This window comes from Bison bison, unplaced genomic scaffold (genome assembly GCF_000754665.1).
Source record: "Bison bison bison isolate TAMUID 2011002044 unplaced genomic scaffold, Bison_UMD1.0 scf7180017864108, whole genome shotgun sequence".
Taxonomy (NCBI): domain Eukaryota; kingdom Metazoa; phylum Chordata; class Mammalia; order Artiodactyla; family Bovidae; genus Bison; species Bison bison.
The window spans coordinates 6,885,153-6,910,369 of NW_011494680.1; the positions used below are offsets into that span (position 1 = coordinate 6,885,153).

Genomic DNA, 25,217 nt, shown 5'->3' on the forward strand with positions numbered 1-25,217 from the left:
CACATCTCATCAGTCATTTGAGTTCCTGCAGGCTGTATTTCAGCCATCTTCCTACATTTTCCCCATTTACCTGCAGGAGCCAAGAAAAAAGGGTCATTTGGGAGTCATGTTTAATCCATAGAGTTCTGCTATTTTAGATGGCAAACACTTGCAAGCTGAAAAGAGAATTTTTTTCCATAATACTGTTGGTTGTGAAGAACTGAAGGAAAAACTTCTATTGTGTCTGCCGCCTTAGAAAGACTCAACAAAGCTCGTAGGTGAATTGAAAGTCATAACAAAATAAAGCCTAACAGAAAAGAGATTTACCAGAAAGGCCTGAAGCTGTGATCAGAGGTTGCTGAGTGAGATTCTGACAGGCGTGGTGTCACCGAGGGAGACGTTTTCTTCCTTCTGTAGCAGCTGGCGTTCCCGAGTCCTTGGATGCACTTTTGCGCAGTGTCTTGTTTTCACCACTGTTTCTCCTCACACATCAAATACGAACTTCAGTCGTGCAGGCATCAACTCGATGTGGGCCATGGAGAGTGGGATCAGACAGGGCAGGGACAGTAAGTCAAGTCAGGATAAGAGCAAGGGGAAGTCTAGCATTATACTACGAGTGTATTTTCTTAATCATACTGTTCCTTTTACATGATTAGAGTTTATTTTGGCAAGTTGTGTTGGAGGGATTTCAATAAAATAACTAACCTACTTTATCTGGTAGAAAGCTGCTCACCAAAAAAGCTTTTAAACAATTTTTTTTAATTTAAAGATTTTTTTGATGTGAACCATTTGTTAAGTCTTCATTGAATTTGTTACGATATTGCTTCTGTTTTATGTTCTGTTTTTTTTGGCCAAAAGGCATGTGGGATCTTAGCTCCCCCACCAGGGATTGAACCCACAACCCCTGCATTAGAAGGAAAAGTCCAACCACTGAAACACCAGGGAAGTTTCAACGAATTTTTACGTTGGAAAAAATTAGCTGGTAATTTTGTTGCACAATCCAGACCCTTTGCTTTGATTTGATGTTAACTGACAATTGCAGTCGTAAGCAAATGGGCAGTTTTCCTGGGAAGTTTCCAAGGAGCTGCCCCCTAGCCAGCCAGACTCTGCCTGCTGGGCCTTAGTTCCTTCCCTTTGGGCCTCAGTCTTTCTCTTTTCTTGCAGCCCAAGCTCCCCAGTCTCCCACGTTCCAGGGGCCTCAAAGCCCCCAGGGAGTGCCCAGGGCCTTGCCCCAACCCACCGACCCTTCTCCCGCCCTGCTGAGGCTGGCTTCAGGAACTGACCCTCCTGGGCCCAGAGCTGTTGGAGACCCCACAGGGGTGTGGGGACACACGCTGTCCAGTGCATGTCAAGGGCAGAGGACACCGGCCGGCAGAGAACCTGCTCACTAGATGAACCACTGGACACCCAGTGAGCACTCAGGCCCTGAAGGGGGAGGTCACACCTGGTGAACCATGGACAGCGTGTTACGAGAAGCCTGAGCGCTCAGACACATGGACCACTCACCAGCCGCTGCTTGTTCCCTGCACCAGGCCCCTCCCTTCACCTGTGACTCTCGCAGGGGACCGCCTGCTTCCAGACATTCACTGAGGGCTCTGATCAGTCCTGGGGGGCGGGGGGAGATGTTCCCACTCTCAGCACCAGGCATCATGTGGAAGAGGAGGCACACGGTGAGCTCAGTGCAGACGAAGGGCCAGCAGAAATCATACAGCAATCACTTTCAGTTTGCTATTGCTTGATGAATGTCTCTCAGAAGCCAAGCTTGAGGGAGCAGAGGTGACCGCAGGCGTCCTGAGGGTCCAGGCTCTAACTATAAACACTGCGTGTCCCCTCCAAAGGAAGCCTGACTAATGACTCCACAATGACAGAACCTGCCCTCTTCACCTGTGACCAATGGGGGCCAATCAAACACCCCCACACGCCTGAAACCCAGGTGCCCAGTGCCTGCAACCCAGCCCATGGCCAGGACACTGTACATAAAAGAAAATGACCATCTTCTTGTGTAGATGGTATTAACCTTTGTTCAGTTAACATATAATCCTGAGCATTTTCCTATGATAATAATTATATTCTGAAATCACCTATATATAATGGACTAATAGATACTTTGCTATTCATTTAATTAAAATTAATGAATAGAGTATTATTTGAAATGCACATCATTTAAAATGCATCATTAATGTAATAGTGCCCTATGAATTTCTGGCATATTAGTTAGTGAAAATGTTGCTAATTCACTAATTATACCTTAATATAGGGGTCTAGGGGTCTTCCCTGGTGGCTCAGCAGTGAAAGAATCCACCTGCCAAAGCAGGACACTCAGGTTCAATCCTTGGGTCGGGAAGATCCCCTGGAGAAGGAAATGGCAGTCCACTCCAGTATTCTTGCTGGAGAATCCCTGGGCTATAGTCCATGGGGTCTCAAGAGTTGGATATGACTAAGCAATGAAACCACCAAACCACCATAGGCGTCTAGGAGAAGAATCTAAGAATATGAACATTCTTTGGTCTTGTAAACTATGACTGTGTCCTAATGCAGCCCAGTGCAGGCTGGCTTGGAGTTTCCATGAGGTTCTCTTTGTTTCTATTCCTTCTGCCCCAAAAATGCACCCCCCACAACCAGGCCGGGGGGCAGGTCTATGCAGGGATAATGACTTCTCCCAGCTTCTCCCTCAGCACAAATTTACAAAACCCTTGTCTGTGTTCATAGGTTTTCAGATCCAGACTTCAGCACACATATTGAGGTAGAGACCTGTGTTGCATTTGAAGCCCTACCCATCACAAGTGCTGCCCAAGTTATCGCAGGAGAAAGCAGAAGCTCTGCTTCTCCTTCGGTCCACCTGGTCCCATCTAAGCGATTAGTGGACACCCCCCTGAGCCCGCTAGTGACTGCGGAGGGTCCGCTCCTGCCTCTGAGCCACTCACATCCAGAATCTCAGCCACACTTGTACAGGGGCCTCTCAGAAGTCTTCACAAAAAGTGCTGCTGCTAGGTTTATCTTTCTGCTTCCATTGCTAGCAATAGGAAGGTTGGCGTGCCTCAGGCCACCCCAAGCCGCCCTAAATCTATAGGCTAAATATGGGCTGTTTTGGGAGTTGGCAGGTGAGACATTGTTTTTCAAGTAATTAACCACTTTTTAAAGTGTTGTTCTCCATTCATATTTAATACAATCTTTATTGTTAACTCAGTAATATGCATTTTATATTCAGTTTTAATTTTCTATCAAAATTCATTGTCACATTTACTTTTGCAGTGTAAAACCCTGTCTCAATGATTGTAACTCTGTAATGCATTGAAATAGCCCCTGACATTAAATACCTCTGGTTGCATTCAACCATTTATTCTCCACAGGCCCTTAAAGGCCTAAAAACAGTCACCCTAGAATAATACCACAGTATAATATTTTAATTTAGAAGAAATTTGACATTCAGAAATGGATCTGTAGATTTCATATTTGTCATTTAGTGGCTCAGTTGTGTCTGACTCTGTGACTCCATGGACTGTGGCCTGCCAGACTCCTCTGTCCATGGGATTTCCCAGGCAAGAATACTGGAGTGGGTTGCCATTTCCTCCTCCAGGGGATCTTCCTGACCTAGGGAGTAGAACCCCCGTCTTCTGCATTGGCAGGCAGATTCTTCACCACTGAGCCACCAGGGAAGCCCATGATTTCATATTAGGCTAATTATTATGAATTTTATTTTTTAATGAAGTGTATTTTGTTTAAAATGTATTTATTTGTCTAGTTTAAAATTTAGGATGACTACTGATTTATATGCATTTCATATTCAAATACCTTGAAGTTACTAAGTCATTTTTAGAAGGAGAGTGTAAGTACACATCCTTTAAATAAATCTGGAGGACCCGATTTTAAGTACATTTGATGGCATAGACTTGATTTTGAAAAACAATATTTGTTGAATGTTGTTTTAAGTAAATACTATGCAAAGAAGTATCATTGATTTAACTTCAATCATACATTTTATGTCATTCATAGAGCTAAAATTACATGTTGGAGGAACTTAAAATACAATACTGTATAGTATGCACTCAGAGACAACGGTCGACATAAAATGTTAGTGGACATGTAAAATAGGGAGCTAGTGGGAAGCTGCTTTACAGCATAGGGAGCTCAACTCAGGGCTGGGATGGGGGGTGGGGCAGGGAGGTCGTATATGTATACAGATGGTGGATTCACAATGCTATACAGTAGAAACCAACACATTGTAGTGCAATTATCCTCCAATTAAAAAATTAAAAAATATATTGGTGGAATTTTATTTTAAAAAAAACTGGTAACAAGTATTGTTCCAGGAAGTGTTCAATGTGGGTTTTTGATTGATTGGTAAAACGCATTTAGGGACCTGCTCTTCTGTCTCCATCTTCAAACCATCCTGACTTTGGTTGAAAGCATCTTTACTTCTAGAGACTTTCCTTGGTTGACTCCTCATCAGAGCAGAAAATACTTTGAAACAATTAGAGCAACCTGCTTCCCTGGTAGCTCAGCTGGTAAAGAATCCACCTGCAATGCAGGAGACCCCCAGTTTGATTCCTAGGTTGGGAAGATCCCCTGGAGAAGGGATAGGCTACCCATCCAGTTTTCTTGGGCTTCCCTGGTGGCTCAGACGGTAAAGAATCCAATGCAAGAGATCTGGATTCAATCCCTGGTTTGGGAAGATCCCCTGGAGGAGGACATGGCAACCCACTCCAGTATTCTTTGCCTGGAGAATCCTGTGGACAGAGGAGCCTGGCGGCTACAGTCCATGGGGTCGCAAAGAGTAGGGTACGATTGAGCAGAACAAGAAAGATATGCTTCTTGTACATGACCCTGAGGAATCACACAAACATTCTCAAATTGTCAGCTTTTTTTTTTTTCATATTTTAAATGACATGTCTCCACCAGTGATTCTGTTCTCATCCACGGGCCATTTCACTTCTCCAAGTTTGTGCCTCCTTATATCTCCTCTTAATTCATGTTTATCAGTAAGACAAAGGTAAACTAACACTAAAACAAGGAAAAACAAAGCAATTCAACAGAACATTTTCTAAGTGAAAACAGTCTGTGTTTAGTCTGATGTCAGATTATAGCATACAGACAGCATCATTTAAGTTTCTCTAGAAAACCAGTGAAAAAGAAGGTTTTAATTAGTAAAAGTTCTGTTGAACAAAGATTTCATGTGTTATAAGGTCATTTGTCTAAATCTGATAATCGTTTTTCATTTGGTCTTTAAAGTTTGTTTACATGACTTGATACAGAGGAAACTCAGCAGATTTATTTTAAATTTTTATGATGTTTCACTCAACGGTGGTGGTGGCAGCGTAGTCACTAAGTCGTGTCCGACTCTTGCGACCCCATGGACTGCAGCCCGCCCACCAGGCTTCTCTGACCCTGGGATTCTCCAGGCAAGAATACTGGAGTGGGCTGCCTTTTCCTTCTCCAGTTCACTCAATAAATGGTCTTAAATGTTTATTTTATTGGTAATCCTGACTGAAACTATCTTGATAATATACAGTATCCTATAGTGTCTGAATATTCCATCCCCTCTGTTCTCTTATCTGTTAAAACAAATATAATATGAAGTGAAAGTGAATAATGAAAGAAGTTACCAAAAGTTATGCTGTACATTCTCGGTAGATTGTGTGGGATCAGAGGCTTTTCATTTCTCATCAAGAGAATATGATTAAGTTGAAATATTTCTGAAATGTTTGTATATGAAATTTGGGACACTTTTGACCGTCAGAATTAAAAAAAAATTCCTAATTGGTGCTTGATATGCAATGATTTTAGTATGTCAACAATATAGTTTACTCACTAAGAAGAGAGTCCCATAAACCTGGGGTTCTTGTATTACATTATCTTTGCTGACCTCACTTTTCTTTGTTTATTTTTGCAGATTAAAAAAATCAACAGAAACTTTCCTGTAAACCAGCAGGTAAGATAGAGAAACACGTGCAAAGCCAAATTGTGTATTTCTTTCATTTTGTCTGTTACAAATGATAATTTTGATTGCCTTTAGTTTTACATGGAAATAATTCGTACCAATTATTAATTAATTCGGAGAAGGCAATGGCAACCCGCTCCAGTACTCTTGCCTGGGAAATCCCATGGATGGACGGAGGAGCCTGGTAGGCTGCAGTCCATGGGGTCGCAAAGAGTCGGACACGACTGAGTGACTTCACTTTCACTTTTCACTTTCATGCATTGGAGAAGGAAATGGTAATAATTTTATTACTGTAAACTTAACTTCTATTGCTTTCACAATCATAATATAAGCATTAGCTATTAATAGAATAAGAAAAGGAAGTGAAGGCTCACCGCCTGGACTCGCTGAGCTGTCCTCGTCCAGTGTGTGGACGGGGAGGGGGCTCGGTGGCAGGACACTGACACTGACTCCCCACAGCAACCTCAGTCCACAGCCACTGACCACAATCTAAACATCGACAATATGGATTCCTAAATGGCATACCCGCCACTAGTTAGCTTCCACGGTAAAACTTTAAAATAACTTTCAGTATGGCAAAACCAGTTCCTTTTCGTCTAAGCCTGGGGTCCCATATCAGTAGCATCTGTATAAGGGCAGCCATCTCATATGTGTTTAGAAAGTTAAACGAGAAGAAAATTTCTCAATATATGCTATTGCTTGCATCAGCGTGTCAGATGTGTGTGTTCCTTGCAACAGAGACTTATGTTCTGGGGTAGGTTGTAGTGTTCAGGGTACCCCTTGCCTGGGCCACCCACAAAGCCCATGTGGCTGAGTGAGGTGGTGAGCAGCTTTGCAGAGCCTGCTGTGCCTACAGCCCTGACCTGTCTTGCTTGGGGTGAGGCCAGGGGAACCAGTTCCCCTCCTTCGGGCCCCCTGCCTCTGAGCCATGTGATGCTCTTGGCAGGTACAGGGTTGGAGGGGTGTCTGTGCCTCTCAGAACCACAGCAAGTGGGGGCACATGGGGGTTGTTCACGGGCAGAGACCAGGCTCAGCCCAGAGCACCTGACTCATGGTGCATCGCTCCATCCACTGCAGGTGATTCTGAGGCTGGAGTGCACAGGTCACATCTGGGAAAACAGTTTACAGCTTCACGGGACTGAACAGGAGGGAAAAGCCAGGCATTAAGGATAAAGTGTTCAACTGGAAGCCTCAGCTGTGAGGGAAGTTTGCAATGCCCAGGACGAGATAGGGTTGTTTTATAGTCAGAAGTGTAAAAATGTAGACCTGCTCTTTTGGGGAATTCTTGCCAAAAATACAAATGAAGTGTTTCTTTAAAAGTGACTCTAATATTTATGTTATCACCTCTCTTGTCCCTTCAACCCTCAGCATTTGAAGTATATCAATAATTAGTATAATTTCCTCACTAGGAATGTTTCCTAACCCTGACTAGTCCACAGCTATGCTTTATTCACCATGATGACAACCATGTGGAACACTCCCTGCACATTCCCTTCAGGGACCTGTCTCGTTCCTCACCACCCCAGCTTTTATCTAGGTTTTGAATAATGCTGAGTGAAGTCAGTAAAAATCTGGAAAACCTTGAATATAGAAGAAATCAAAAACTTTAATATTCTACCCACATTTAATAAACACAGATAAGCATCCATGGCTGTTTATCTGCTAACCTTTCAATATTATGAAATTTTATTTCAAATCTCTTAGCATCTCACAATTTGAAATCACAATGAATTCTAGACACTTTAACAACTGAAAGCTACAGCTAATAGACTTTTCTGTCACTACTTCCCACCTTGTAAATGAAGTCTTTTGGGATATAGGATTACTTTATAGTTCAACCTTCATATCTATGCTTAGTAGGAAGAACTCATCCACATAGTATAATAGCCCTGCATTAGGAGATCAGGGTTCATCTTCTGCCTAAAATCTGAGCCACTTCAAGGAACAAAAATTGAAAATTATATGTAATCTAACTTCTCATAAAGATTTAGCACTCAAACTCTTACCTTGGACTAGTTGCTTTCATCTCAAATTTCTTCAAACTTAATTTTCAGGGAGCATTCTCTGATGCTCAGATTTGATATAAGTATATATGTTTATATATATGCTTTTTATTAAATAACATCAGACATAATGTTACAGTATTCAAGTCCCCTCATAGCCATGATACACATCAGCTAAAATACATTAGAACAAAAGTCTTCTGCCTCCTGTGGGGTTTGGTTTTGACTTTGTGCAGCCACTGTGGTACTGGTACCCCAACCAGAGAAATTAAAATTAAAAAATGCAAAGGGGTTGGAACTGGAGAAAGTCACTGCACCCAGCAGAGGCCAGCGCTGTGGACCGAGTCTCCAGAGATACCCCCATGCTCCAGAGCACAGCAGACTCTCAGTAAGATCATCTCAGAGAAGAATATTTTTATCAGAAGGATAAGCCATTTGAGCAAATAAACCATCATAAGGGAAAACACACTGTGAAGATTAAAGAACAATCCACGACTATTTTAAATTATTTTTTTAATAAGGTGGTACAAAATGTAAGGCAAGAACAAGAAGTGGTGTAAAAAATTGTGGATTTGCAAAATAACTCAACAGAAGTTCAAAAATGAATAAAGCATGAATACGTTTAAGCTTATAATCAATTAGCCAACTGAATAATAGAACAGATAAAAATAAAGATAAAACATGTAATTGGAAGTAGTGTATCTGAGAGTACCATCAGAATACAGCCTATACAGAAAGGGCTGAAAATATGAAAAATGATGTAAGAGTTGAAGTTTAGAATGAGAGGCTCCAAAAAGAAAAATTCTGCAGAAAGACTGGAGATGACGAACTTGTGAAGAGATTTGATGGCTAGGAGTTTCTATAAGACTTGAGGTTAGAGACCCACGCTAACCCTGGAGCACGATGAAGAAAACCAGATCCACAACCTGAACGTCCCACCGGTGGGGTAATGAGCAACCATCATAGGGTGAGCTGGCTCTCCTGGTGCTGGTCTGGAAGATTCTCCAGGAAAGCATATGAGGTACCAGTGGCAAGTAAGGAAGAAGGACTAGATAAACTTCTACTTTTAATAAAGGGTGTAATAAAGGATAAAACAGACATATGATATGCATAAGAAGATGCCCGAGTGCCTACATCTGGGAGCAAGAGTAACAGCCCAGCCTCCTTCCCACAGGGAGGGTTTCCTCCCCGGCCTCCTGCATAAGCTCCTGCCTTCCCCCACCCCAGCCTGGATTCCTTCCCCTGTGACTTCTCTCACTTTCTTCCCCTCTTCAGTTCCTGCACAAGGACATTCCATTTCTATTTTGAAAACAGATGTGTATTGGGTCTGTCCTTGTTCTTCCTACATTCTATTTTGCTTTTTGTGGACCGGAATCATCTCTGTCCACTTGGATACCTGGAGAAACGTGTGCACTGGCCATTTTCAGGATGCATTTCTCATATTGTGCATGAGGTTGAGCAACTTGAAATGACACTGGCGTATCCTTTCGCTCGCCTTTCTCTACCCTTTTGAACATGTTCCTCTTTTCTTCTTGTTGTTTTCTTATTTATTTGTAAGCACTGTGTACTCAATACATGAAGGGAATTTAACCGTTGTATTTTATGTCACCTAAATCAGCACGCTTTGTTAGTGGCTTATAGGATTTATGTTGTACTTAGAGTTTATCCATTCAAGATTAATAAAAGGAGAAAAGCAATCCATTGCTGATTTCTAATAACTTTATGTTATTATTTTTACATTTGAGCAATTGACTTATCTCATTGTGTTTTCACACTGTGTATTACTCTCCACTAACACTTCCCAGGCCAGTTCAGTTCAGTTCAGTCGCTCAGTCATGTCCAACTCTTTGTGACCCCATGGCCTGCAGCACGCCAGGCCTCCCTGTGCATCACCAACTCCTGGAGTTTACTCAAACTCACATCCATCGAGTCACTGATGCCATCCAACCATCTCATCCTCTGTCATCCCCTTGTCCTCTGCCCTCAATCTTTCCTAGCATCAGGGTCTTTTCCAATGAGTTGGCTCTTCACATCAGGTGGCCAAAGTACTGGAGTTTCAGCTTCAGCATCAGTCCTTCCAGTGAATATTCAAGACTGATTTCCTTTAGGATAGACTGGTCTCCCAGGTCAGGGAGGGCTTATAAAGGGACAGAAGGGGGCTTTGGGAGGTGATAAGTTCATTATGTTGACTGTAGTTATGGTTTTGTGGATTCACATGTATGTCACAACTTATAAAATTTTACCCTTTAAATATGTGTACTTTCTTCATGTCATTATACCTCAATAAAGCTAAAGCCATTTTTGTTATTAAAATGTTTGGGAGCCAGATAAGTTAAGAAATAATATTATATCAAGGCCATTGGAGTTTGGCTCCATCTTAATTATTGTCTAGACTTGAAATTAGTAGAGTCAGTACAGTTTCTTCCAGTTCACTTTTGTTCAGAACAACTTTCTCATTTCCTCTTTGTGTCTGGAGCATAGCCATTAGCACAATTCAGATCAGGTTCATTTGTGAAGTGCAGAGTGAGATTCAGCTGCAAATGATGACTTTTCCTGAAAAGCATGTGATTATGGGGGTCCTGCTGCTAGATTACATAGGGATACTCAGTGCGTGAGATCATGGTGATAAGAATGGGAATCTTGCTGCTAGACTACACAGGGATACACAGTGCGTGTGATAATGATGATAACATTGATAATGGGAGTCCTGCTGTGAGACTACACAGGGATACTCAGTGCATGAGATAACAGTGATAATGGGTGTCTTGCTGCTAGACTACACAAGGATACTCAGTGCATGAGATAATGGTGATAACAGTGATAACAGTGATAATGGGGGTCCTGCTGTGAGACTACACAGGGATACTCAGTGCATGAGATAATGGTGATAACAGTGATAACATTGATAATGGGAGTCCTGCTGTGAGACTACACAGGGACACACAGTGCATGTGATAATGGTGATAACAGTGATAATGGGGGCCCTGCTGCTAGACTACACAGGGATACTCAGTGCATGAGATCATGGTGATAACAGTGATAACAGTGATAATGGGAGTCTTGCTGCTAGACTACACAGGGATACACGGTGCATGAGATAACAGTGATAACAGTGATAATGGGGGTCCTGCTGATAGATTACACAGGGATATTCAGTTGGGTGTGAAACTGTGTTGTGCTAGTTCACTCAGTTGCAGGTCATGTAGACAAGCAGACCTACATGCAGCGCTTTGTGCACATAGCCTTCTGAGTCATGACTTGTTGCATTTCTAATGTTTAATCTTTATTAACCAAAACTCCTCCACCCTGAAATACATCGCATTACTCCCATAAAGTGGCACTTTGCAATTAATATTTTCTATAATTCCTAAGGAGAAGGGTTATTGAGAATTAATTCATCATGAAAATATTAATACTGAACTCCCTTTATATCAGGCACTGTGCAAAATAGAGTTATTAAATTATAGTAGTCTAAATACATAAAAACTATACTCTGTAGGTGGTAATAGTGGTAAAGAACCCACCTGCCAGTGCAGGAGAGATAAGAGACACAGGTTCGATCCCTGGATTAGAAAGATCTCCTGGAGGAGGGCATGGCAACCCACTCCAGTATTCTTGCCTGGAGAATCCCCATGGACAGAGGAGCCTGGCGGGCTACAGTTCATAGGGTCTGAAAGAGTGAGTCACGACTTAGGGACTAAGTGAAGCAACTTAGCACAGCACATACACAGCACATACTCATTTACAATAAATTATTACCTCAATAAGTTTATCTTATAAACTGTTATTCATTTTTGACTAGCTATAAAAATTTGGAAACATTATTTTAGACGAATACATAGAATTCTGGAAACAACAGAGGGAAAAGTGACTACTAGTCTCCAGTTGTGTTGAGAGTGCTGAGAAATTAAAGGACACATTAAAAATTGAGTTTTGAAGTAACATTAGGGAAAAGAGAGGAGTTAGGACCTCCAAACACTTGTTTCTCCATAAAAGTAACGAAGAACTGGCAAAATGGTCTGAATTAAAATTTTCAGATCTATGGAAATTCACCAAGAGTATGCTGAACTCAGTGAGCGTTTACTCAAGAAAAATAGCTGAATCTTGGTAGGAATAGTGATCGTTGCGGCATTTGAACTGATCCAGCCCCAATCCCTGCTTCCTAGCAATCGGGCAGCCTCAAAATTAAGGGCTTACGTTTCCTCACCATCTGCTCTGATCTTTTGGTTGTCTAGTCTTCGTCCCATCACTTAAAACCAGCTAGCTCGAAATTTGTAATCTAATAAGATGATGCATATTTGTTTCATTCATCTATGTCTGCTGTATCAAAGATATTTGCACGTGTGTCTGCATCCTTTTTAAACAAAATATTCTATTAATGGGACTGACAATTGGTCTTTATTTTGGATTTCAAAGCTGAAGGTTTTTTCAACTGAAGGGCAATTTTTTTTCATTCTTCATATATTTTTCATATATTCAGCTTATAAACGATGACAGCAAATCATAGAGTCACATGACCTGGTGATAATGACTGGTGGTGTTTAGTTCATATTATAATATTTGGCAATAAAATATGCTGGAACTTAAAACTTTGTCAAAAGTAATATTCCCATATAAATTAACTCTTGTAAGAGCTATTAGCTTATAAACCATGGTGAAAAGATAGTGGCAGAGGTTTCATAAGTAAACCTTCTGGCTCTGAGATTCAGAGCCACTCGTTATTAATTTGATGTTGCTGTTGCTGTTCAGTCTCTAAGTGGTGTCCAACTCTTTATGACCCCATGGATTGTAGCATGCCAGGCCTCCCTATCCCTCACTACTCAAGGGGGGAAGTACATGTTAAACGGGCAAATTAGCAAAAGGTAAGTAAAGTCCTACTGATGAAAAAGTTCATGCTTTTAAACACATGTGGATAGGACAGTGGCTATATTTCACTTCCTTTATCACTTCTTTAAGTGTGATTTAATTGACCAAATTGTATACTCCTTTTCCTCTGATATGTGAAAGAAGATATAAGTGATTAAGCATAACAGAAAAGCACAGCAAGAATGTTCACGTAAGAGAACCATTCATCCCATTTGGGGTTAATGGATTGACTCTAAACTCTGTAGTGCGTGCACTGCAGAACCTGCCCGAAGTCCCTTACTGCAGTTTTGATGATGTCGGCAATGAGCCAGCTCTCCTCTCTGCTGTTCAAAGCCTTAAAATATAACCCAGATGATGAGCTTGATCTGTCAAATGATCTGTCATTAAGAAATACTTTAAAGGACTTCCTTGGTGGCACAGTGGATAAGAATCTGCCTGCCAGTGCAGGAGACACGGATTTCATCCCTGGTTTGGGAAGGTTCCACGTGCTGTGGAGCAGCTAAGCCCATGCACCACAACTACTGCACCTGCATGCTAGAGCCAGGCTCCTGAGAAGAGAAGCCCCTGCAACGAGAAGCCCGCGTACCTCAAGCAGAGAGGAGCCCTTGTTCGCCGAACTAGAGAAACGCCCACACGGCGGCAAAGAGCTAGCACAACCAAATAAATAAATTAATTTAAAAAATACTTTAAAAACAAGTTCACGTCAAAAAGATATACTGCACTGTTTAGGAACACTGCAGTTTTTTTCACCAGTCATTAATTTTCACAGGATAGGCCATGCCCTTAACTGAGGAACAAAACAGCTCAAAACACAAAACTGTCTTTTAAATTATGTTTATATGTATAGTTACATACTAGCTGCAAAAGATAGGTGTGGGCTTGGGAAATGGAGGAATATGTTATAAAATGATAAATATCATGTCCTATATTTTATTATCTTTTATTAGCTTAAGAAAAATGTATTCTGTGTGCTCTATCATGAAATAATAAGTAAAAGAGAAAAATATGAATAACTCAGGGCCTAATATTATAAAAGCAGTAAACTATATACAAACCCAAAGCTAAAAATATGAAGGGTGTCATATTCAAGAAGTCATGGTTTATGGCAAACTGAGGTGATGCTGTTTATGTTCACTCGCAGGCCCCCAAGGAGCTGGATGGCAGCTTCTGTCTGAGCCGAGGCCCCAGGTGGGAGGAGCCTAGGTCCACCTGAATCAGAGAGGCCGGGAGGATTTAGAGCCCAGAGCTGGGAGGGAAGAGTCGTCAGTGAAAAAGGGGATAAAATATAAACATAAAGCATGAGGTCGGATGTCAAGTATGAGAAACAAGGTCCTTGTGGAGTGGAGCAGGTAGGCGGTCGTCTGAGAGGAGAGGAGAAAGTCAGGCAGCCTGTGGCACGTGTGCTGGCTTTGCATCTACAGGGATCAAAGTAGGATGGTTTCCAGGGTAACAGGAACTGTGTGTGGCTGGACAAGTAGCAGGGAAGGAATCGTTTCATACTAATGAAGGTGAGGAAGACATGACCTTCAAATGACAAGTAACCGTTGTGTCAGGCATTAGTGGGACCCAGTGACACATGGAGGAGACACACCTGCCCTTGTCATACTTCCTCTGAAGAGTATCAGAAATGGACCCTCCAGTTCCAGGGAAGGAGGGCAGGAGCTGTGCAGTAGGAGATGTTTCTCTTTGGACATGTTGCATCTCTGCATGCTGTCTTGTGAGCACGCATTTTGTTTCAGACTGTTTCTCCAAGGGTGTTTACGTACAAAGCAGACTTAGTAAATCAGACAGTGTTTCTCTTCAGAACCAAGGGGAGAATTTCTTACCCTCCCTTTGGAAGTTTCAGAAGGTAGAGACAATATCTCCGGGCAGGGCCCAGGGGAGGCGTGCCTTTGTTCATTCTCAAAGTTGTGTCTAACTCTTTGTGACCCCATGATCTGCAGCATGCCAGGCTTCCCTATCCTTCACTATCTCCTGGACGTTGCTTAGACTCATGTCCATCAAGTTGGTGATGCCATCCGACCATCTCATCCTCTGTTGTCCCCTTATCCTCCTGCCTTTAATCTTTCCCAGCATCAGGGTCTTTTCCAATGAGTCAGTTCTTCACATCAGGTGGCCAAAGTATTGGAGTTTCAGCTTAAGCATCAGTCCTTCCAATGAGGATTCACGACTGATTTTCTTTAGGATTGACTGGTGTGATCTCCTCCAGTCCAAGGAACTCTCAAAAGTCTTCTCCAGCATCACAGTTCGAAAGCATCATTCTTCAACTCTCAACCTTCTTTATGGTCCAACTCTCACATCCATACATGACTACGGGAAAAACTGTAACTTTGGCTGTGCAGACTTAGGTTGGCAAAGTAATGTCTCTGCTTTGTAATAAGCTGTCTAGGTTTGTCAGTAAAAGTGCCTATTGCCCTTTATAAAAGATCTTGGTTCCCTAACCTCAGGGACCCCCATGTGACACAGCCTGTTGTGTGCATATACCTCAGTCACAAAATGCTGATACTCATGGTGTTGGCTGTGCTGTGAATATGAAGTCCTCTGTCTCTGACCCAAGAATATAACAGGTTTACGCCGGCATCTGTAAACCTGTGAGAGGGTAACAGTTCAGTTCAGTCACTCAGTCGTGTCTGACTCTTTGCAACCCCATCAACTGCAACACACCAAGGCTCCCTGTCCATCACTAACTCCTGGAGCTTGCTCAAACTCAATGTGCATCAAATCAGTGATGCCATCCAACCATCTCATAGCTCAGTAGCTTGCAAAATCTCAGACCTTTTGTGGTTCATCACATTTTGTAGCAAGGATGAGCTGGTGACAGAAATGTTGTTTTTTGGTAGTGGAAGAATGGTTAATTAGATTTGAGAGAAGTCCATGCACACCTGCAGTGAACATGTTGCTGCTGCTGCTAAGTCACTTCAGTCGTGTCTGACTCTTAGCGACCCCATGGACCGCAGCCTACCAGGCTCTTCCGTCCATGGGATTTTCTAGGCAAGAGTACTGGAGTGGGGTGCCATTGCCTTCCCCAAGTGAACATGTTAGTTGCTTGTTAATAAGGAGTGATTTGAGGGGAGGTGCTAAGCAGAGGATGGGTAGCAGATTAAATAACAGCCTTGTGAACAGAGCATCCTCAAGTGTTTTCAGCTGCCCTTCAGGTGGGAGCCTTAGTCCTCTGACTGTGACCCCTATAATGTTTGTCCTGGGACAGCAGACAGCTCTGATCTTTTTCAGACAATGGTTACAGAAATGCTCCTGAATTGAGCATAACAGAGGGGAAAATTATAGCCACTACAGGGATAAAGCTTCCCAGGTGACTCAGTGGTAAAGATCCTGCCTGCCAATGCAGGAGACGTGGGTTTCATCCCTGGCTTGGAAAGATCCCCTGAAAGACAGCATGGCAACCCACTCCAGTATTCTTGCCTGGAGAATCCCATGGACAGAGGAGCCTAGCGGGCTACAGTCCATGGGGTTTTGAAAGAGTCAGGCATGACTTAGCAACTAAACAACAATAGGGAGAAACCAGGTGAAAGTTAAAATTATGCGTGGTTCACCTGAGGTTCACTTGAGGGATGAGAGAGTGGAGCACACAATGTTTCATAAGAAGAATAACACTAAGGAAAACCACTGCACCTTGCTTCTAGCGTGGAGTGCACTGCCAGGCTCCGTAGCTGTCCACTCCAGCCCTGGGCTCTTGACCTCTGAACAAAGGTCAGTCTTTCCTTCATCATGAAAGGTAGTAGTGTCTGTCCCTGAGCAGTTTCATGGACTGTCCCTGCCAGTAGCATTTAGGGCTTCTCAAAGCCTCCTTTGATTCTGCATTCACTCTGCCCCAGTTGCTGCTCAGTTTTCTTACCAGTTTCTAGGACTCTCATGGATTTCAGATGCATTCCTTCACTTTGTGGGACAAAAGGTAACTTCACAGATCTTTCTGAGCCGGTCTCTCTCTCCCAGCCTCCTGCTGAGAGGCCTGAGAACAACAAACACCTTCAGATTCCCAGAGACCCTCCAGTTTAGCTGAGGCAATCTCTGAGTCAAGTTCTTAATCCCTTCAGAAGACCCTCTGTGAGAAGTTTTGATCCTTCTAAGATTTGAGGAAAAGCTTTTGTGTCACACACCTAGGATTGCTCCCATGCTAGGATTTCAAGCCACCCAATTTTCAGCATATTTTGGCATCTGGAGAAGCTGAGGATATTCAGAGCCATCAAACCCAACACAAGTTTGTAAAACAATTCACCTCCAATAAAAAAAAAAAAAAAGAAGAAGAAGAAAACTTATGTGCACACACACATACACACCCAAAAGAATCACCAAATCCTGTTTGTTTCAATCTGGTAGTTTGTCACTAAGTTCCTCCCTTCCTCCCCTCCTCTCACATTTTATGATCGAATAATGAAGAAACCAGGCAGCACCTGCAGCATAGGGGTGTAACCAGGTAGACATGACTACTGGCCGTTTCTGCTTTCCACATTTCTGCAGGAAACAGTGACGTCAAGCTTCCTGCCATGACCAGCAAGGGTCTCTGTCTTCTGGTTTCCAATAACATTCTCCTGACTCTCTTCTGATCTCTCCCTGGCAGGCAACTGCCCCCTGTGCAGGTTTCGACCAACGGTGAGATTAAGTCTTCTGTCCTGTGATCTAGACTCACTCTCTCACTCTCCTCCCCACCGCCCCACACTCTTCCAGTCTCCACCAACTGTTTCTCAAGCTGCTCCCATCTCTTGGCTGTTTATTAAAGCAGAACTCTATTCCAGTGAAAAATCCTGTGTTAGTTTTCCACTGTACAACATGTGACTGTGCATGCAACCACATTATACAGCACACACTTATTATCTCCCAGTTTGTTCTGATCAAGAGTCCAAGCGCAGGTCCTTCTCCCAGAGTCTCACAAGAATGCAGTCATGGTTCTGACCTTTGTTATCATCTCACGGGAGGCTTGGAGTTCTCTTCAAGGGTCCCGTTCAAACTGTGGGGCTGAGACCCTTGGCTTCTAGGGGTTCCCCATCATTCCTCTCATCCAGAGGATGAGTTGATTTGATGGCATCACCGACTCAGTGGACATGAATTTGAGAACAGGGTTCTCTCCCGCATATTGGTGTCTTCAAGGCCAAGGGCATCATCCTGCTCTTTCCAGTCTCTGTTAAATGGCTTACCTGATTTAGCTCTGATCAGAGGCTTTAGTTACATATGCAGTAGCTCTTCTGCACTGCCATATAACCTTAAATAATTAAGGGGGTGGCAACTACACTATTCTTAAGTTCCTACACACCCTTAGCAGAAGGGGATGATGCAGAACTGTGGGCCATCAGTCATCATGGTAGCATTCACTTTTTTAAAAACTTTCCATTTTCTTTAGTTCTTCAGAAATTGTAAATGGTTCTAAGAAATTCTCTTAAGACTTGTGCTTGATCACATAGCTTGGGACCCAGTGGTAATCTGGAGGCTCAATTAGTACGAGCTGCAGGAAGTGACTTCACTTCCCACATCCTGCAAGGTGTCTGGCAGGAGTAGGCCGCTGACAAGGATTCATGATAACTTAGAAAGGAAGGACTAGTGTAAACTCATCATCTTCTCTTTGTATAAGTAAGACACTGAGTTTTGAGGAGATAACTATTCATGGTTCCTGAGATGGTTGTTTTTGTTCAGTTACTGTCATGTCCTACTCTTTGCAAACCCATGGATCGCAGCATGCCAGATTTCCTTGTTCTTTACCATCTCCCAGAGTTTGCTCAAATTCATGTCCATTGCGTAGGTGATGCCTACTGACCATCTCATCCTCTGTCTCCCCTTTCTCCTGCCTTCAATCTTTCACAGCATCAGAGTCTTTTCCAATGAACTGGCTCTTTGCATCAGGTGGCCAGAGGATTGGAGCTTCACCTTCAACATCCGTCCTTCCAATGAATTTTCAGGGCTGATTTCTGCTAGGACTGACTGGTTTGATCTTCTTGCAGTCCAAGGGACTCTCAAGAGTCTTCTCCAACAGCACAGTTTGAAAGCATCCATTCTTCAGCACTCAGCCTTATTTGTGGTCCATCCATACATGACTACTGGAAAAAGAATAGTTCTGAGATAGACCACCATATAATTAGATCATATTTAAAAGCAGCTTTAAAGAATGACAATAATGCTTATATCAATGCTTAAAACAAGTAATTATTACAATATTCATTTCTCTAATCATTATATTAGGCTAAGCTGTCATAACAGAGAATACCGACAGTGTAATGTCTTAAACATGATATAAGATTAACTTCTCACTAACAGTCTAGGATAGGCATTCTGAACAGGCAGGCAAACCATTTCCTCATGGTCATCCAGGGCCGAGTCCTGCAGCTCCACCACCTGCCAGGGGCTGGGTATCAAAATGCATCCAGCAGGTAGAATAGGAGCCTAGCCTGTGAGTGGTCCCATTGCCCCTGCTCCCAGCACACTGGTGGTTCCAGTACATGGTTGCACTTTCCTGATAAGAAACATGCTGATACCTCACTGTACTCCAAGATCATAACTAAAATTACCTCTAAATCTTGGCATTGTGATGAATAAGTTTCTTATGATACAATCAGGGCTTCCCAGGTGATGCTAGTGGTGAAGAACCCACCTGCCGGAGACACAGGAGACTTGAGACTTGGGTTCAGCTCCTGGGTTGGAAAGATCCCCTGGAGGAGGGCATGGCAAACCCACTTCATTATTCTTGCCTGGAGAATCCCATGGACAGAGGAGCCTGGCAGGCTACAGTCCATGGGGGTCCCAAAGATTCGGACATGATTTAGGTGACTTAGCACACATGCACACATGATACTGTCATATTCATTATAGTTATAAAGCCTTTAATTTAGAGTTAGTTTATAGATTATTGAGTCTAGTTTTCTCATTTTACAGAGAAAACCCTCAAAAGATTAATTCTGTTCAGTGCGTTCTCTTTGTGTTATCTCTAGAAGCTAAACCTTTTTAGGCTTTGATGACTCGGCATAAATAATCCATCTTTCCTTTTCAGGAGCTTAACATGCAGTATTGGTTAAATGACTTTTCCAAGGTCAGGAAGCAGCTGAATTGTGAGAACAGGCTTATGATACAGATTTCATAAATCTTTTCTCACAACAACATTTAGTTCAGTCTTTAGTCAATCCATCCTAAAGGAGATCAGTCCTGGGTGTTCATTGGAAGGACTGATGCTGAAGCTGAAATTCCAATACTTTGGCCACCTCATGTGAATAGTTGACTCATTGGAAAAGACCCTGATGCTGGGAGGGATTGGGGCAGGAGGAGAAGGGGACAACAGAGGACGAGATGGCTGGATGGCATCACTGACTCAATGGACATGAGTTTGAGTGAACTCCGGGAGTTGGTGATGGACAGGGAGGCCTTGCGTGCTGCAATTCATGGGGTCACAAAGAGTCAGACACGGCTGAGTGACTGAACTGAACTGAACTGAAGTTAGTCAATGACAAGCTTCTATTTTATCTTTGCTCCAAACAAGACCCAAAATTGGATGCCTTATCTTTTTGACAAAGGGAAGATTAGTCACAAACATCTCAGGATTAATTTGGATTATTTTCTAATGTATTTTTTTAACTTTAAAGAAATGGATAAATTTTTAATTGGCATAATATTACATTTTGTAGACATTTAATTGAACACTTATTAACTTTGGTCTGGGTTGGTATTCTCTTGAGATCATACAGTGAGTAAATGATGGAACATGAGCTGGAATTCTAGTCTTCTAACTTAAAATCAAATCTTTCCAAAAGAGAGAATGAGAAGAATATTCCCCTCACTCTCCTGGCTGAAAGCTAGTCTTTAAATCTAAGTCAGGTTGAAGTGTCTTGCCAAAATAAACACTCCAGAATACTCAAAATTCTGAAAATAATAATGAATTTTTCCTTTTTAAATTCTTTAGATTGTGGTTTGAGTGTTCATAAGCAATGTTCCAAGGTGGTCCCAAATGACTGTAAGCCAGACTTGAAACATGTCAAGAAGGTGCACAGTTGTGACCTGACGACACTCGTGAAAGGCCACGTCACTAAGCGGCCCGTGGTGGTGGACATGTGCATCCGGGATAAGTCGTAATAACGTTGGATGCATTTAGTTTCTCAAAGGATTTATTCAAATTAACTATCTAGAGAATAATTTATTGTCTAGTTTCTGTATTTTAAGATGCAGTAATAAATTTAAAATATCATACTGTAATTCTCTTTGAAATATTTCCTTTAACCCACACTATTGTATCAAGGGGACTACCCTGGCAGTCCAGTAGTTAAGACTCCACACTTCCAATGCAGGGGGAATGGGTTCAAGCCTGGCTGGGGAACTAAGATCCCACATGCTGTGCAGCACAGGATTTCCAGCTGAGCTATTTCAAATCCTAAAAGAGAATGCTGTGAAAGTGCTGCACTCAATATGCCAGCTGGAAAACTCAGCAGTGGCCACAGGACTGGAAAAGGTCAGTTTTCATTTCAATTCCAAAGAAAGGCAATGCCAAAGAACGTTCAAACTACCACACAATTGCACTCATCTCACACGCTAGCAAAGTAATGTTCAAGATTCTCCAAATCAGGCTTCAACAGTTCATGAACCAAGAGCTTCCGAATGTTCAAGCTGGATTTAGAAAAGGCAGAGGAACCAGAGATCAAATTGGCAACATCTGTTGGATCATCACAAAAGCAAGAGAGTTCCAGAAAAAATCTACTTCTGCTTTATTGACTATGCTAAATCTTTTGACTGTGTGGATCACAACAAATTGTGGAAAATTCTTAGAGATGGGAATACCAGAATGCCTTACTGCCTCCTGAGAAATATGTATGCAAGTCAAGAAGCAATAGTTAAAACCAGACATGGAACAACAGGCTGGTTCAAAATTGGGGAAGGAGAATGTCAAGGCGGTATATTGTCAACCTGCTTATTTAACTTATATGCAGAGTAAATCATGTGAAATGCCAGGCTGGGTGAAGCACAAGCTGGAATCAAAATTTGGGAGAAACATCAATACCCTCAGACATGCAGATGACACCACCATTATGGCAGAAATTGAAGAGGAACTATAGAGCCTCTTGATGAAAGTGAAAGAGGAGAGTGAATAAGCTGGCTTAAAACTCAACATTCAAAAAACTAAAATCATGGCATCCGGTCCCATCACTTCATGGCAAATAGATGGGAAAACAATGGAAACAGTGAGAAATTTTATTTTCTTGGCCTCCACACTCACTGCAAATGGTGACTGCTGCCATGAAATTAAAAGACGCTTGCTCCTTGAAAGAAAAACTATGACAGGCTTAAGACAGCATATTAAAAAGCAGAGACTTTACTTTGCCAACAGAGGTCCATGTAGTCAAAGCTATGGTTTTTCCAGTAGTCATGTATGGATGTGAGAGTTGGACCATAAAGAAAGCTGAGCACCAAAGAATTGATACTTTTGAACTGTGGTATTGGAGAAGACTCTTGAGAGTCCCTTGGACTGCAAGGATGTCAAACTAGTCCATCCTAAAGGAAATCAGTCCTGAATATTCATTGGAAGGACTGATGCTGAAGCTGAAACTCCATTAGTTGGGCCACCTGATGTGAATAACTAACTCACTGGAAAAGACTCTAATGCTGGAAAAAATTGAAGACAGGAGAAGAAGGGGATGACTGAGGATGAGATGGTCAGATGGCATCACCGGCTCTATGGACATGAGTTTGAGCAGGCTGTGGGAGTTGGTGATGGACAGAGAAGCCTGGCGTGCTCCAGTCCATTGGATCACAAAGAGTTGGACATGACTGAGCAGCTGAACTGAACTGAATGTATCAAGGGTAAGTCTCTGAAGCTTATTTTGTCAACATGTTGATTCTTGCATTGCTTTCACAAATACCATGGCCACCAAAGATGTGTCATGTCCTAACCCTGAAACCTATGAATGGATTTCATGAAAAAGGGACTTTTCAGGTATGATTTTGGTTGATAATTTTGAGATAGGGACATTGCCCTGTATTGTCTTGATTTATCCAATCAAATCCTTAAAGCAGAGAACCTTTCCGGGCTCAGGTGAGTGGAAGAGAGTGAAATTACAGGAACTGTGTGACCGTGGATGCAGGCAGAGGTGCTGGCTCTGAGGGTGGAAGAAGGGGTCATGAGAGAGGGAACAGAGCAGTTCTGTAGGCTGGACAATGCAGAGAAGTGGTTTCTTTCCGAAGTCCCAGAGGGGAAGGCAAGCTGCTGGCATCTTGACTTTTGCTCCATCCAGCAGGCCCATGATATAATACATTCATGCTGTGTCAAGTCACCACGGTTGTGGTAATTTTTCTATTCCTGCAACAGGAAACAATGCAGATTTTGATATCTGAAAATGAAGTGCCATTATAAAGTACCAAACATGTCATTATTTATAAATTAATACAGATCCAAAGATAACATGTAACAATATGGGTTTTTCTCATCTGCCTTCTGCTGTGATTTTTGAGTGAAAGAGCAAGGAGTAAAGTTCCTAAAACCTTTTCACAGAACACTGTGTACTCCAGTGTGAGCAGGCGGGGCGGGAAGGCATCTGTCCTCCGCTGTCTTAAGAGAAAAGCCCTTCATATACTGACATAGTCAGGAGGAAGCAAAACTGTTTTCTCGACATGTTGAGCTCCTCCTTTTTCCCCTTTTTTTCTCTCCTTTTTATTTTATATTGGAGTGTAGCTGATTTGCAATGTTGTGAGAGTTTCAGGTGAACAGTGAAGGGATTCAGTCGAACATATACATGTATCCATTCTCCCCCAAACTCCCTCCCATCCAGGCTGCCACATAACACTGAGCAGAGTTCTCTGTGCTACACAGTAGGTCCTTGTTGGTTAACCATTTAAACACAGCAGAATGTATGTGACCGTCCCAAACTCCCTAATTATCCCTTTCCCCAGCAACTAGAAGTTCATTCTGTCGGTCTGTGAGTCGGTTTCTGTGTTATAAGTTCATTTGTACCATTAAAGGGATGTCATATGATATTTCTTTCTCTTGAGAATCTTCTTGAGATTGTATGATCTCCTGACCTCCACTCCAGAAGAGGAAGTAACTGTGGTATACCTCAGTAGACTTACTTCCAGCAGAAGGAAACCCTCTCAAGTTTTCCACTTTAAATAGTTTTACATCATTGAAAATTTGGTAACTAAGTTGGAGTTTAGTCTGGAGCATGCTATACAGTGGGCTTCCCTGGTGGCTCAGTCAGTAAAGAATCTGCCTGCAATACAGGAGACCCAGGTTCTGTCTCTGGGTTGGGAAGATCCCCTGGAGAAAGAAATGGCAACCCACTCCAGTATTCTCGCCTGGAAAAATCCCATGGACAGAGGAGCCTGGCAAGCTACACTCCATGGGATTGCAAAGAGTCAGACACAACTGAGCAACTAAACCACCATGCATACAGTAGCAGTTTTCCTGCACCAACCAAATGATACCCGACGTCTACGAAGTCATCAACACTGAATTTGTGTGTAGATCGCCTCTGTCCAGATCTAGATTCATGGCCAGTTTGATTAACTGAAGTTAGAGAAAAAAGATTATTGTGCTCAAAATGCTAAAAAATGCTTGTTGCTATCGCTTCGTTCTATTGATTCAGTTTTTGGAGTTTTTATAACATTATTTAAATTGTGTAAGAACTTAACTCATGTTCCTGCTTAGTCACTCAGTTGTGTCTGACTCATTTCAACCCCATGGACTGTAGTCCATAAGACTCCTCTGCCCATGGGATTCTCCAGGCAAGAATACTGGAGTGGGTTGACATTTCCTTTTCCAGGGGATCTTCCCAACACAGGGATTGAAAACTGTGTCTCCTGCATCTTCCACATTGTCGGGTGAATTCTTACCACTGCACCACCTGAGAAGCCCAAGAACTTAACTACAGCCTGGTATTAAGGAGAATGTATTATTTATGCAAAAGTAGAAACTAAAAATGCACTGAGTGGAAATACTCTGTCTATCAGATCTAGTCCCTTATATCTATTTCTCACTTCCACTGTATAATCATAAGGGATTTGATTTAGGTCATACCCGAATGGTCTAGAGGTTTCCTTCACTTTCTTCAATTTAAGTCTGAATTTGGCAATAAGGAGTTCATGATCTGAACCACAGTCAGCTCCTGGTCTTGTTTTTGCTGACTGTATAGAGCTTCTCCTGGAGAAGGCAATGGCACCCCACTCCAGTACTCTTGCCTGGAAAATCCCATGGACACAGGAGCCTGGTAGGTTGCAGTCCATGGGGTCGCGAAGATTTGGACACAACTGAGTGACTTCACTTTCACTTTTCACTTTCATGCATTGGAGAAGGAAATGGCAACCCACTCCAGTGTTCTTGCCTGGAGAATCCCATGGACGGGGAGCCTGGTGGGCTGCCGTCTATGGGGTCACACAGAGTCGGACACGACTGAAGGGACTTAGCAGCAGCAGCAGCAGCAGCATAGAGCTTCTCCATCTTTGGCTGCAAAGGATAG

The 25,217-nt window shown here is 42.5% G+C and overlaps 1 protein-coding gene across 1 annotated transcript in view; it reads left to right on the forward strand.

The window, feature by feature from the left end:
- Nucleotides 1-25,217, forward strand: part of SNTG1 (syntrophin, gamma 1) — a 152,967-nt gene that overhangs the window by 79,792 nt on the left and 47,958 nt on the right. Inside the window, exon 11 of the mRNA XM_010839011.1 lies at nt 5,870-5,908. Coding sequence (XP_010837313.1) covers nt 5,870-5,908 — 39 coding nt within the window. The remainder of the gene's footprint in view (nt 1-5,869; nt 5,909-25,217) is intronic.